Genomic DNA, 14,346 nt, shown 5'->3' on the forward strand with positions numbered 1-14,346 from the left:
ACTCTAGCTTTCTATGATTCTGTTTCTAGTGGCTTAATAGCATCTTTCCCCACCCCTCCCTATTAGCCAGCCCACGACACAATTGCCTCCCTTCTGTTTGTTTGCAATTCTGTGAAGCCTTTCAGAGAGGCAAGTCTTGCATCAAGCCTTGCATAATACTCTGCTCCTTTGGGATCTATAATTTATGAAGGAATCCGGCCTCCTGCCTTTTCCTACTATTGCTAGGAGAACTAAGTGACTTAAGAAGACTTGCGAATATCAGAAAATACAGTTCCATTTTTGACCACTACTTCCTTCAAGGTGCATTAGAGATCAGAAGATCAGAAGTCCTAGTTATACCACTTACTAACTTTGTAACCTAGGCTAAGTTATTTCCACCTCTCTGAACCTCAGTTTCCATATCTATAAAATGGTAATAAAAATATTCACACTAACCTGCCTCACAAATTTGTGTAGAATGTATATAACTAAAACTTTAAATTAAAATGTATCTTAATTATTTTTTCATAAAAGCACGTATCTTAAAAAAAAAACCCAGACCATTTTCTTTCAAATCCTGTCTTATTAACTATAAAAGTTCAGGTCCATTCCTTCAAAATCATTCCCTGACCCTCTGATCATAGGCCCTGAAGAAACTTTAGAGGTGATCTTGTTCAAACTTCTTCATATAATTAATAATAATAATATCTAGAATTTTTTCACATCAAGATTTTTATATTTAGGGACTGAAAGACTTTGGATCTAGTTTAAACTCTTCATTTTGAAGATGTGAAATCAAAGCCTATAAAATTAAGTGACTTGTTTAAGATAACACAGGGAGTAAGTAAAAGATCCATTACTGCAAATTCAACATCTTTCTGCTGTGCCACCCTGCCTCAGTCTATCAAGATAACAGATAATTTGCTTGATGAAAGATTGTTCTCCTGAACAACTATGGGCACTGAGGCCCAGAACTGATTGACTTACCAAAGGTCACACAGCTAACTTCTTTCCTGACTACTTCAGGTCTCCTGATTTCTAGTTCAGTGCCCTTTCTTCTATGGCATCTCTAGATTTTTCATTCTCCCTTTTGGATTCCAGTTATATCTCTATAGTTTGAGAATAGAGACCTTTCTTCACTTGGGGTCTCTTAAGTAGAGACTGAATGACTGACTACTTAACATGTATGTTGTAGAGGAGATTATTGTCCAGGTAGAAAGTGTGTTAATTGTCTCTGAAGTACTTTCAACCTTTGAGAGTCTGTAGAATTTCAAATGCTTCTATATTTCTAGTTCCTAGTAAATAGTAGGTGTTTAATAAATGTTTGTTGAAATGCATTCTGTCCTCTGGTGGCATATGACTAATTCAGCTTCCCTTTCCACATGGTTGCATGGTACCTTTTCAGATTTGCAAAGATCATGATCATTTCTCCTGTCTTTACTTCTCTGTGCTAAATATATCCACTTTCTTCAACCCATTAATATTTGACAACAAATTGGATTAATTTTAATATTATTTCAAAAAATTATAGTAAATAAAATATATTTATATCAATTTTTTTTATTTTTGATGATATAATATGGAATCTCCTCTCTAACTTCATATAGCATGGTTTCCAGATCTAAAGCTTATAGAGGTTGGGAAATTATTATCTACATCAGAGATACCAAACTTTCTTCCTGTAGAATGGCCAGAACCAGATTAAAATGTAATTAGAAAATGCTTAGCAACATAGAAAATGTGAATGTGTGGTTTTCAGAAGCAAGCTGTGGACCACAGTGATCCATTTCTATTTGAGCTTAATACATTGATCTAGGCCAAAGTTTCATTTTACAGATCAGGAATCAGACTCAAGGAGGGGAAATGATTTACACAAGATTATAAAGCTAAGAAGCAGCAGAGCCAAGACCCATATTCAAGTCTCACACTTATGAATTCCTAACTGCAAAGTACAATAAGACTTTTAATCCAAGTTCCCAATGCTCTGCCACTCCCAGAAGCATCATGGGAAAACACACCAGTCCTTTGTAATCACTCACATAATAATCCCTTGTTTCTTTAGAAGTTTTGAGGTCTTTCCTATCCATCATCTCATCTGATCCTCACAAAAGCCTTTTAAGGTAGGCAAGGCAGGGACAATTATCCCCATTTGTCAGATGATGCTGAGTGAGGGAAAGTTATTTACCCTTAGTAATCTAAGTTCTGGAAACCCTGGTCTCTAGGTTCTTGGGTCAATGCTATTCCCATTACATCCTCAGTCTTCACTACCCCCACTCCTGCCCCTTCCACATAATGAAAAATCCAGGCCTCTAGTCTCATTCAGGAGGGTTATTCAATCCCAGCTATGGGAATGAACTAAGCCAAAGGAAGGATCAGTCTGGAGCCTTGGAGACCTAGACCCTGGGTCAAGTTCAAGTTCAAGTTTCTTTCTTTTTAAATAAGAATACAACATAGTTGCTTGTTGCTAAGGAGAAGATTCATCCAAAATCAGAGGTTCTCTAGGGGCTCTTGGGTAACAAGAAACTCTTTGTGAGTGAGATCTTAGAAATACTATGTAAATGAATCAGAATCAGGGTCAGGTTCACCTCAGAGACAGTAAAAGTGGTTTACTCACATTTAACAACTTACTGGCCCTGGACCAGCCATCCCCTTGGCCAAGACCAGGTTTGTGTTAGGCTAGGTTTCTCTCAAATCCCCTCCCTTAGAAACAGCCAACAACTGTCTATGACTTGGGAAATCCTTTTTCTACCTTCTTCTCTCCCTAACAATATCTGGTGGGGAATGCAGCTATAGATACTCAGAATCTTAGAATTTCAGAGAAGGATTGGACATAGAATATAGATTGATTAAGCTTCAAGGGATTTGAGGGATGATCTCATCTGACTTTTTTGGCAAGTAATTCTAACAGTTGGAAAGAAGATGTTTCTAATCCTGAGAAATGCTTACCTTGTACTTGATGCCAGATTTGAAATAGCCAAGGAAGGTTGAAGACTCATAGCCCTGGACCTCCCGGTGCTGAACTGCTTTTCCATTCAGGAAGTCATCCATCTGTACAGTGAAGATAGCAGCAGCACCACTCTCATCCTGAGTACATTCATTCCCTGGGAAGGAGGAGAAGCACAGTTATTAGCTTTGTCATAAACTAGCTGCAACTACTGTGGTTAGTCTCTACCCCTTCTAGAATCAATCAACTTATAAATCAGCCACTATTTGAGTTACAAAGATTAGGAAAGAACCATAGAATGTGAAATCTTAGAAATGGTCAATTCCGACTCTACTTCTCTGTGCCTCAATTTCCTTGCCTGAAAAAGGGGAGGAATTAATCCATTAGGATGCCCTTGCCAAAGTATCCAAGTTCCTGAGAAACACTGTCCTTTGACAAATGAGCTGAAGCATTTGAGAAGAGAGAGATCTCTTACATTTGTGAAGTACTGTGTGTATGTTAAAATGCCTTTCCAGTGATCTTAAGTCTAGAGCTGGATTACTAGAAATACTACATAGTCCAAACCCCTCATTTCAAAAAATGAGGAAACTGAGACTCAGTGCGATTAGTGACAGATTGTTAGCTTATGTAATGGCTGGAGATCAGGACCTGGAATCTGGAAGACGTGATAAGTTCTTACAAGCTGTGTGACTTAGGCAATTAATTCAGTTACCCTCCGTCTGCATTATTTTCCTCATCTGTAAAATGAGGATAGCTCCTTGAGTTGTCATGAGGATAAAATAAATTGCTATTTGTAAAGCCCTTTGTAAATGTTAAAATGCTAAATATAAATGTCAGCTACAAAGTCACATGGGACTAGAACCCAGGTCTTCTGAACTCCAGGGGCAAATCTTCCCTGCACTATACTGCCTCTTGATCACCTCCTTGGAGCTATTATTTGAATCACATCAGAATGTAAATGAGTAGGGGTTGATTCATTCTATGCATTTATATTGCCAGCAAAATGCTCTCATTGATTGGGTGATTAATCCTCACTAAATCCCTAAAAAATGGTCAGGAAGAGAGATGAATATCTCAATTTTAAAGATGGAGAAATTGAAGCTCAGAAAGGAGAGTGTTAATAGAGACAATAAAGGTCATAAAGCTGGGATTCAAATCCAAATCTTCTAATTAGGACCTGAGAGGTCTCCAAAGCTAAAACACAATAAACTTAGGTTCAGAACTTGATACCTGCCAATTCCCTACCCTACTACACTCAGGACCTAAAGTGGTTATGTATCAGTTTCATATTTAACAAAGTTTTATTGATTAATCACTTGTTATAGAATAATCTTGCTAATTTCACTATCAGACAATTCATCCCCTGGCTTGATGGTTCCCCAGGTCACAGGTTCTGAGCTTCATCACCACCTGTGCCCTTCCTTCTCTATATACTGATTACCACTCTAATTACTATAATGAATTATTAATGATAATGAGACATTGCCTCTGATAAAAGTGCCAGGATTTCCTATTGATGGCACTCTCACTAAAGACTGGGAGGGTGATTTATTCTGAGCCTTATATTCACTGCTCCCATAGAAGCAACAAAATTGGATATGCTTTGGCATCACAATTGAAGGAGACTTTAGAATGAATGTTAGAATAGTTTAGGTTGTTTAGAACACAGAATGTTGTTGTTAGAATGTTGGGGTTGGCAATGATCTTAGATTAGAGGTCTTTAATTTGAACTTCTAGTCCAAGTAGAAATTCCCCTCCTATGATATCCTTCTCAACCTCTGGTCATTCATTCTCTGCATAGTAGGTGTTCAGGTCAGGTTCAGGGAAGGCCATCTCCTTACCAAGCCAGAAGTGGAGATCATACTGGAGGGTTCCATCCCTTCGTTTGATGGTGTTCAAGACTAAATATGCATCACCAGTGAAGAAGTCTCCATATGTATTCTTGGGTATTGGTACCAAATCAAACTGCTCCACCCTCCAGATCTGTAGGCCAGGCTCCTTCCCTGCCTTCAGGAACTCTGCATGTTCCACAACCATGCTGACAGGCTGGGGGAAGAAAAGGATGAAGAGAGCTGAGGAAGAAGTATCACAAAGAGGGTAAATTCAGCAAAAGTTCTCAAGTTCCAGAACCAGAATCAATTTCAAATGAAGATGGAGTGGTCTCCAACAGAGGAAAACTAAGATTTCAAAGAGGACTCAGAGAAACACCTATTCTTGTGCACTCTGTGACTGGTATCCCAGAAAGATGTGGGGTGTCTGTAAGGCATTTCTAAAAAAGAATACTGCGATGAGAATCAGGAGATTCAGACTCTTTCCCTGACTTTACCCCCCAGCTGGTTTTGTACAAGTGACTTCCTCTCTCCTGGACCTGTTTCCTCATCAGTAAGGGGAGAATGAACTAGTATCTCTTTTGGTTCTAATATTCTCTGATCTCTGTTCTAATTTCTAGTTCTAAGATCCTATACAGCTCAAACTTTAATTTTTTGACTCACATCATTCTCTACCCCACCCTCCAACATGGAGGGCTCCCAGAATTCTATCTCCAAGAGACTTAGACCTTTTGGGCTTCTTTCTTTCAGAATCTTTCCTGTACTTCCCTTCCTTATTGAACCTCTTTTGCTTTGATTTGTTGCTCCTGTTTTCTTGAATTCTGAACTCTTAAGGCAGCAATGAGGCACAAAAGCAGAAAATTGAATTGTGGCAATTAAAACCCAGTGCCTTCAGCCAGGGAACCCATGACCCCTCTTCCTTTTGCTCTGAGGTCTCCGATTTGCTTTCCTAAGTTTTTAGGAGAAAAGAATTCTACTCCCACCTCAACTCCATTCTTTAGTTTTCATCAGAGTTTATAATCAAATGGGATTTCCCCTTGTTCCTTTTTGGTTTAAAAAAAACCGAAAAATTATTCTTAACTTTGAACCCAAATAGATCGGGATATTTTAAAGAGCATTGGACTAGCTCTGCTATTAAATAGCTGAGGGCAGACTCTAGATAAGTCATTTCCCATCTCTGGTCCATTTTCTCATTGAAAAAGGAGGGGGTTGGAACCCTTTCAGGCCAGTCGTTCTATGTTTTAACATCCTCCATTCTAAGCTTCCTTCTCCCTCTAAGGGGTCTAACATTCGGCATTCTAAGGGTCCTTCCAGCCTTAACAGTTGACTCTGTTTTTGAAGGTCTTTTTTCAGCTCTAAAACCCAAGAACAGCTACCTTTCTCCATCATTTTCTCCGGAACCCAGGTATCCTGGGTTGGCCAGTGCAAAATTTTAAAGCGCAGCCTTAACCAAATCCCACAAACAACGACTTAAGGAGACCACCCAGACCGTGCCTGTTTCCACCACAGCCTGGTCGCCCTCACCCCCCCACCTCCTTCACACTCAGAACCCGAACAAATCCCGAACTTTAAGCCCTACGGCCCCTCCCTGACCGACCCACCCACACCCCAGCAGCAAACCGCCTGATTCTGTTTGCAAATCCGAGAACAAACATAGGCTAACCCGGAGATCAATCGAAATCGATCGGTGGGTCTGCTGGGGCGGGGGCCATCCCATGGAGGGAGAAACTTTTCGCATGCACCCATTCTCTCTGCCCCCAGGAAGAAAGAAGATTGCGGCAAGGGAGCAGCAGTTGGTTATGCTGAAGAAGGGAGAAGAGCACTTCTAAAGGCGATGCTGTCGATTAGTAAATACCCCAGTATAACAGCCAAAAAGGAGAGAAAGAGGGGTCCAGCTTGAAACCGCGACCGGAAATCATACTTACAAAGCAACAGAATAGTTTTTCCATTATAGACCTTAATTATGCCCCTTTTCCTAGCGTTGTATCTGAAAAAACTTATAATAGAGAGTTAAATGGGGTTGTTTAAGGCAGGAAGCTCACAGCCCGGCCTCCCCCCTTCTCCCTCTGTCCCTGCCTCCCTCCCCCTCGGGCGGCGCAGATCCATCCCACTTAGCGGGCTGGGCAGAGCGGGGGACGCCGGCGCCAGGCACTCACCCCCGCGGACAGCGCCACGGTGGCTGTAAGCAGGGAGACCAGCGAGCCCGGGGTGACAGCGGCATGCCCGCAGCCGGCCCGCAACAGAAGGCAGCCCAGGGCCGCCAGCACCAGAAAGCCCTGGGCCATGTCCGTGCCCGGGCTCCCGAAGAGAGCGAGGAGAGGGTTAGGGAGAAGACTGGAGAAGGCTGGCTGCGTCCTCTGACTAGCAGCAGGGTCAGTATATAAGGTGGCCCGGCCCGCCCAACCCCAATGGGGACCCGCCCCTGCTCCCCACGTGAGTCCTGATCCAAAGCAGCTACCACCTGGCTCTGGACCCAGGGCCCTCCTCAATCTAGTCTTCCTGTCCCAGCCCGGACCTTTTATAGAGTATGGGGCATGAGGAGAACCTGGAGTGAGGGTGGGGGGAGAAAATTGAGGCTGATCCATGAAAGAACTCCAAGGGTCCTTCAGTGAAAGAGACCACCCATCCTTAGGATCGCAGAATTTAAAGATGAAAGACTCCCTAGTGATCATTGAATCCAAACCCCTCATTTTACACAGAAAAACTGAGTCCCAAAGAGGGGAAGTGGCTTATCCAAGGCTCCACAGCTAAATTATGGCAGTTCATTTTTGAATCCAGATCTTCTAAATTCAATGTTCTTTCTTCTTGAACGTTGCCTGTATCTCTTATTTCCCTCAACCTCATGCATAAACGCAACACAACCCATGTCCTTATAGCCTTTACAATACACTTTACATATATTGTATTTCCACAGCATCTCAATGAAGGCAATAAGGCAAGGATTGTTCTCTCCATTTTGCAGATAATAGTAATATTGTCCACGTTTCTACAATACTTTAAGGTTGTTTTTCTATTCCTCACAATACTGTGAGAGAGAGCACAGAAATTCACATTTTGCAGATGAAGAAACTAAGGGATCATTAGGGGAAGGTCATTTAGGAAATTGTATAACCTGATCGTTTGACTACCAAGTCCAAGGCTCTTTCCATTAGCAACCTATAATAATAATCCTCTGTATGTGTTTTTATAGCCCTTTTCAATTTGCAATATGTTCTCACATGCTCCTACCAACAACTCTCTGAAGAAGTTTATGGTACAAGTGATTTAGGCAAGTGATTTCAGTCAGAAAGCCAAGTTATCAATACCAGTTCTGCTACCTATTATTGTCACAACCTGACCTCAGCCAAATTATTTATTGTCTCTAGACCTCATTTCCTTCAGCTGATGAGAGAGAGGGGAGGGGAGGAGTATTGAAAATTAGACTGTGCAATATAGTGATTATAGACAATTCTAAAAGATTGTCATGGAAAATACCTTTCACATTCAGAGAAAAAACTAGGAAGTCTGAATGTTCATCAAAGTATACTATTTTCACTTTTTAAAACTTGTTTTGTGTTTTTTCTTTCTCGTGGTTTTACATTTTTGTTCTGATTTCTTCTTTCACAACATGATAAATATAGAAATATACTAATATAATTGTGCATATATAACCTATATCAGATTGCTTGCTATTTTGGGAAGGAAGGAGGGAAGGGAAAGAATAAAATGCTATTAAGGAAGAAAAAGAATTGGACGGTGATTACATTGCCTGGAATGGAGCAAATTTTTAATAAATGTTTGTTGACTAATTGATATCAGAGTCATTTAATACAACAAATCTCAATATACAGTGATATTGACAGTGAAACTGTGGTTCTGGGAAATAAAAATGATTTGTCCAAGATCATATAGTTAGTAAGCAACAGAGTTAGGATATGAACTCAATTGTTTTTACTGAATCCCATGGTCTTTACACTCTGCCTCTAGAGCAGGGTTTCTTAACCGAGGTCTATGAACCCCAGAGGGCCATCAAGACATCTAAATGAATTTTAGCATTTCAGTATGAATGTAACCAAAAAACTCTTATTCTATAAAGTGGTCTGTCAGCTTTACCCAGATTCAAAAAGGAGTCTATGATACGCAGAAAAGGTTAAGAACCCCCTGCTATTCAAAATGATCTTTAAGATCCTATCTCTGAGCACTAAGAAGTAGGCAGGATAAAAAATTTTTATACTTGTTTTACAGATGTAGAAATTCGAGCTCCAATGAGTAGCATCTTTGCTTAAGATGACAGTCACCAGATCATGGTAGAGCTGAAAATGAACTTAAGTCTCCAAAGCTCTTTGAACCTTTTTCCAATCCACACCCCAAGAATGCTTCTTAAGCTAAAGTAGACCCAGGCTTTACTCCTTTCTCCATTTCTCCTCACCCAATCCCCTTTAGGTCTGTTTCCTTTCCTGTAAAATAAAAGAGTTGGTTAAAATGATCTCTGAGGTCCAATTCTGCTCTAACATTCTAAGATTAATAACAGTAATAAATGGTCACAGTTTATATTTCTATTAGTTCTTTAAGGTTTAGAAAGTTCCTTCACAACAACCTGTATTTTAAGACACAAAATGCAAGTATTATTTTCCTCATTTTGCAGATAATGAGACTGAGGCTCCAAAAAGGGAAGGGACTTGCCCAGAATTACACCCAGAATAATCAGAGGAGAGGCTCAAATCCATGTCTTCTCACTCCAAGATCAGTCAATACAATCTAGATAGCATGATAACTTCTCCAAGTCCTATCTTCCAAAGTAGATTGTAAATCCCCTGAGGTCAAGGATTATATTCTTTGATTTTATAATTTCTACATTATTTACTAACAGAATTGGGCACCCAAAAGGCACTCAGTGATCATGAAAGAATGTTGTTCGTGACTAATATGGAAATATGTTTGACATGATTGCACAAGTATAACCTAAATCAGATCACTTGCTGTCTTAGGGAAGAAGGAGGGAAAAAATTTGCAACTCAAAAATCTTATAAAAATGAATGTTGAAGGGGGCAACTAGGTGGCTCAATGGATAGAGCACTGGCCCTGGAGTCAGGAGGACCTAGGTTCAAATTCAGATTCAGACACTTAATAATTACCTAACTGAGTGGACTTCAACAAGTCACTTAACCCCATTTCCTTAAAAAAAATTTTTTTTAAAAACAAATGTTGAAAACTATCTTTATATATAATTAGAAAAAATAAAATACTATTAACTGGAAAAAAAGAATGTTGCTGTTTGAAATTTTTATACAGCATTTTATAGATATTATTTCACTGATTCTTCCTAACAATACTGCAATTTAGGTACTAAAGGTATTATAATGCTCTCTTTAAAATGAATGAACTGAAACTCAGAGATGTTTAGTATCTTACCCATAGTTGCAGAGGTATTAAGCAGCATCAGAGTCAGGATGCAAAACCAAGTCTCTCCTGACTTATAAGCTATTTCTATTCTTCTCCTAAGCCCTCATTTATTTTTTAAATTATCTTTTTAAGTTTAATTTTAAATGTATTTAAATTTAATTTGAAATGTACTTTAAATCTTAAATAAATCATATCACTGCCTTTTATAGTTCTAATGTAGCCTTGAGAGAGGATAAGGTACAGGTTAAAAAAGAAAAAGGCTTAAAGATTTTCTATAAAATAACCACATTCTGAGGGACAACTAGGTGGTATGGTGAATAGAGTGCCATGCCCAAGGTCAAGAAGAACTAAGTACAAATCCTGTATCAGATATTTACTAACTGTGTGATCCTAGGCAAGTCACTTAACCCTGTCAATCTCAGTTCTTCATCTATATAAAGAACTGGAGAAGGATCTTTGCCAAGAAAACCCCAAATGGGGTGACCAAGAGATGAACATGACTGAAATGACTAAATAACAACTACCACAGCTTACAATGCAAACAACATGTCCAAGTAACACCCCTTCCCAATTCTTTGACATGAATGGAAAGGTATTTTTTATTCTCTGATCTCTATAGGGCCTTCAGTGATTTTCTAATTACTTAAAACTCTTCTTTTCCAAGAACTGGATCTTTTCACTTCCTTTGCTATAATCTAATACATGGTTTACCTGGCTCTACTTATTTTCATTCTGCATCAGTTTATACAGATCCTCTCAAATTTCTCCAAACATTTGTCATTTCCTGCTGTACAGTCATATCTATGGTGCATTCTCATACCAATTTTTTTTTCAGTTGGTGGATACCCAATTGGAACATCCACTAGTTCAATTGAGTGCTACTTTGAATATTTCATTTCTCTCAACATCTTTTCAACCCTCTTCTTTCCTCAAGTCATCTATCAAAAAAAATTTGAGGCCATCCATCCTGAGTTTTTTTTCCTCTAGTCTACACTTGAAGTCATTCTGACCTTCTGCTACCCCCCTTTTCCTAGAATATAACTGTACTTTTTTCTTCCTTTGCTCCAGTCTGAAATGAAAATGTGGCCCTTCTCCTTCCAAACTTTATTTCTTTCTTTGATTTTCCTGGACACAAGCCCACTTTCTGGGTCAAAGGATAATGAACAACAGTTTGCCCCCTTTTCTTGCATAATTCCAAACTGATATCTAGAATGGTTGGAATCAAGTGTTCTTTAGACTATGTCATGTTGCCTTCTCTAAACACTACTCAGTAAATATTTGTGGCTGAATTCAAGCATTGGTTAGTTGTGCAGAAATGACCTTTTTCTCCTTTATTTTAAAATTTTTTTTGTCTTAACAAGAAGGGGTTTGTTGGGTGAGAAAAGGGGAGGCAAAGGGATAAATTCAGAAATGATTATGATATTAAAAACAAAAAAGAATAGAAATAAAAATTTAAAAAGAAAAGAAAATTAGGGAAAGAAAAAGGATGGGAAGGATCAAAGGGGTAAGCCCTCTAACCTGTGTTAAAGATTTTGAGAGAAGGGTTATCTCAATAGGAATGGAGCAAAGGAATGCTCACTTCACAACTATACTCAACTTCCCCCTTACCTGCCCACTAAGATTACCACTCTAAAGTGCTCTTTGAACTTATTTGCATGGAAGATGGGGGAATAGGACAAAAGAGATAACATATTTTATCTCTAAGTCATTAGCCTGAGAATGGCTGTTCTAGTGATGGTAAATTGTTTTGTTGTTTGTTTTTTTATTGAATCTATGATTTCATTAGGATAGGGATCTCTCAGTGGCAAAATGTGTTTTTACCAATAAAGATCTATACCTGCTCTGCAACTCTTGGCCTTAGAAAGTTTCCAGGTGCGCTGAGAAGTTATGCAATTTAATGCCTCCTTTCACATAAAAATTCTGTGTCAGACTAGATCTGAGTCTCCTAACTCTGAAACTGATTTCTCTATCTACTGCCCCATACATGACTCCTCTTGTTTCAAATTCTACCTTTGACACTTCCATGGTCAAGTCATTTTAACTTTTTTGTTTCCTTATTTGTAAAATGATGATATTACCCACTGTGCTTATCTCACAGGGTTGTTACAGAGCTAGAATGTAAATTTTAAAGGCTATATGCCATTTATAATGATGACTACTTCCAGTTACCTGGACCTCAGTTTCAATGATTGCTGAATGAAAAGTCCTTCCCTCACCCCCCCATCCTGCTCAAGAATTATGTCAAGAAAGTAAAGATCAAAATTATGCAATGAAGTACTTTTGCTTTTCCAGGAAAATGGTCTACAACTTAAAAGGTATTTTATTTTCCTGGCTTCTCTGGAAAGAGCCTTCAATAATATCATTATGTATTTACTATTACATTTTTGTTGCGGAAAAAAAAACAGTGAACTTTATGTCAGAAGCCTAAGAGTCCTAGGCCTTGGTTATACCATTCAGAGAACTCAAGAAAATATAGAAAAAGCTTAATGGAAAACCCAGGTTCAAATTCTGACTCTGTGTAATAAGCAAATCACCAGATCTTTCTAAAGCAAAGTTTCATCATCTGTAAAATGATGGGGCTTTACTGGATGATCTCTAAAATCCCTTGAATGTAAGAAGCACCCTGAGGTAAAAGGCTATTTGGTTTTATCTTTATAATCTCCATTCTTTATCTCAATGCCTAACATATAGATGGTATTCATAAGTGTTGAATGTTGTTGAATGAATGAATGAATGAAAATCTATGATTATCATCTTTCAGCCTCAGTTCCCCTCTCTGTAAATTTGGGGGCAAAAATGATCCCACCACTTCCTTTTCAGAACTGTTTTAAGGAAAGCATTTTGTTAACTTTAAAGGATTACAGAAATAAGAGCCACTGATTGTTGTTATTGAGTCATAAAGTCTTATGGAAACATGAACTGTGATAATTTGTTATTATATTTCTGACATTCCCTTGCCAGAATTTTGCTAACAGGAAGTCTTTTCTGAAATGGCCAGCCAAGAATTTCTTATTTTCAGTTGTTTATTTCCTTTCCACCTACTTGGGAACAAACTGACTCTTAAGCAAGGTGGGTAAAGGGAGGAAAGGGGGGGGGGGGGAGTGACACCATGGTCGGGTAAACATTTTGGGGTTGCTTTACCAGCTCCCTTTCTCCAAGTTTAGACAGTCAGCCTCCCAACACACACACACACACACACACACACACACACACACACACACACACACACACACACACACACACTAACCATTCTAGCTCCCTTACTAGGACCAACTACCTCACCTAAGAGGAATCTGCATCTCTGGTTTTAGAATTCTGGGGGAAGTAGAAAGTAAGGTGGGAGTCAGCACACTAGGAATGCCAGGGTAGAGGAGGGGGATGACTCCCTCCCTAAATCAGACTGGAGTCCCTTACATTTTAAAAATGTGGCAAGGTGGACATTTTAGCTTCAATCTATTTCCAAGTCAGACTTCTCTCCTCAGAGAATATTTCATTATTTGCCTGGTTCATTGATTTTTTTTCCTCTGGAAGCTCCAGGATTTGGCTAGTCTTACTCTGCTGACTCAGGCATTTGAGACTTCCTGCCCCATCTCTTGAATGAGGAGTGAGGAAGGAGGCTGCTAGGGCCTAAAACTTAACTGTTTTCTAAGTTGCAGATATAGTTCTATCATCTACAGTAATTTACTTAACAGGCTCAAGATTCTCCAGAGAAAGCAGTATCATAGCAGGAGAGGCTGAGGATTGGGAGAGAGAAAATCAGTCTCTGACCGAGAGCAAGTCACTTCCTCACTCTGGTCTCAGTTTTTCAACTTACAAAACCAGGCAATTAAACTAGTTGCTCACTAAGCTCACTTTCAGCTCTGAAAGTCTATAACCCCATGAGATAAATGTCTTCACAAATGACACCAAAAAAAATCAGCATCTAACTATACAATTTCATGAAAATCATGCTATAATATTCAGAGTCAGAAAAGCAGAGTGGTTCACTGGAATGATCATAATGTTTGGAGTCGAAAGGACCCAAGAACAATTTTCAATACTGTGTTTATTAGACCTCTTGTGACTGCAACTCATTTAACTCCTCTGTGCCTCAATTACTTCATTTGTAAAATAAAGTCTTAAAAATCTCTTCCAGGGGTAAATTTGTGAGCCTTTGGTGGCCTAGGTCCCTTATATCTGTATATAGATTATCTAAATTGGGGCTGTCCAAAT

General features: G+C 39.1%; 1 protein-coding gene across 3 annotated transcripts in view; it reads right to left on the minus strand.

Moving 5' to 3' along the window:
• GSN (gelsolin) overlaps nt 1-14,346 on the minus strand; it is a 70,420-nt gene that overhangs the window by 27,549 nt on the left and 28,525 nt on the right. Inside the window, exons 1-3 of one of the 3 annotated variants that reach the window (XM_074211682.1) lie at nt 6,909-7,088; nt 4,765-4,969; nt 2,926-3,080 (exon numbers count right to left, since the gene is read on the minus strand). In XM_074211682.1, the coding sequence (XP_074067783.1) occupies nt 2,926-3,080; nt 4,765-4,969; nt 6,909-7,037 (489 nt within the window). In that variant the 5' untranslated portion in view covers nt 7,038-7,088. Of the gene's footprint in view, nt 1-2,925; nt 3,081-4,764; nt 4,970-6,677; nt 6,717-6,908; nt 7,089-14,346 lie in introns of those variants that run through there. The other 2 variants (XM_074211683.1, XM_074211684.1) reach the window with 2 other exon arrangements.

Source organism: Macrotis lagotis, chromosome 1, assembly GCF_037893015.1.
Source record: "Macrotis lagotis isolate mMagLag1 chromosome 1, bilby.v1.9.chrom.fasta, whole genome shotgun sequence".
NCBI classification, from domain to species: Eukaryota; Metazoa; Chordata; class Mammalia; order Peramelemorphia; family Peramelidae; genus Macrotis; species Macrotis lagotis.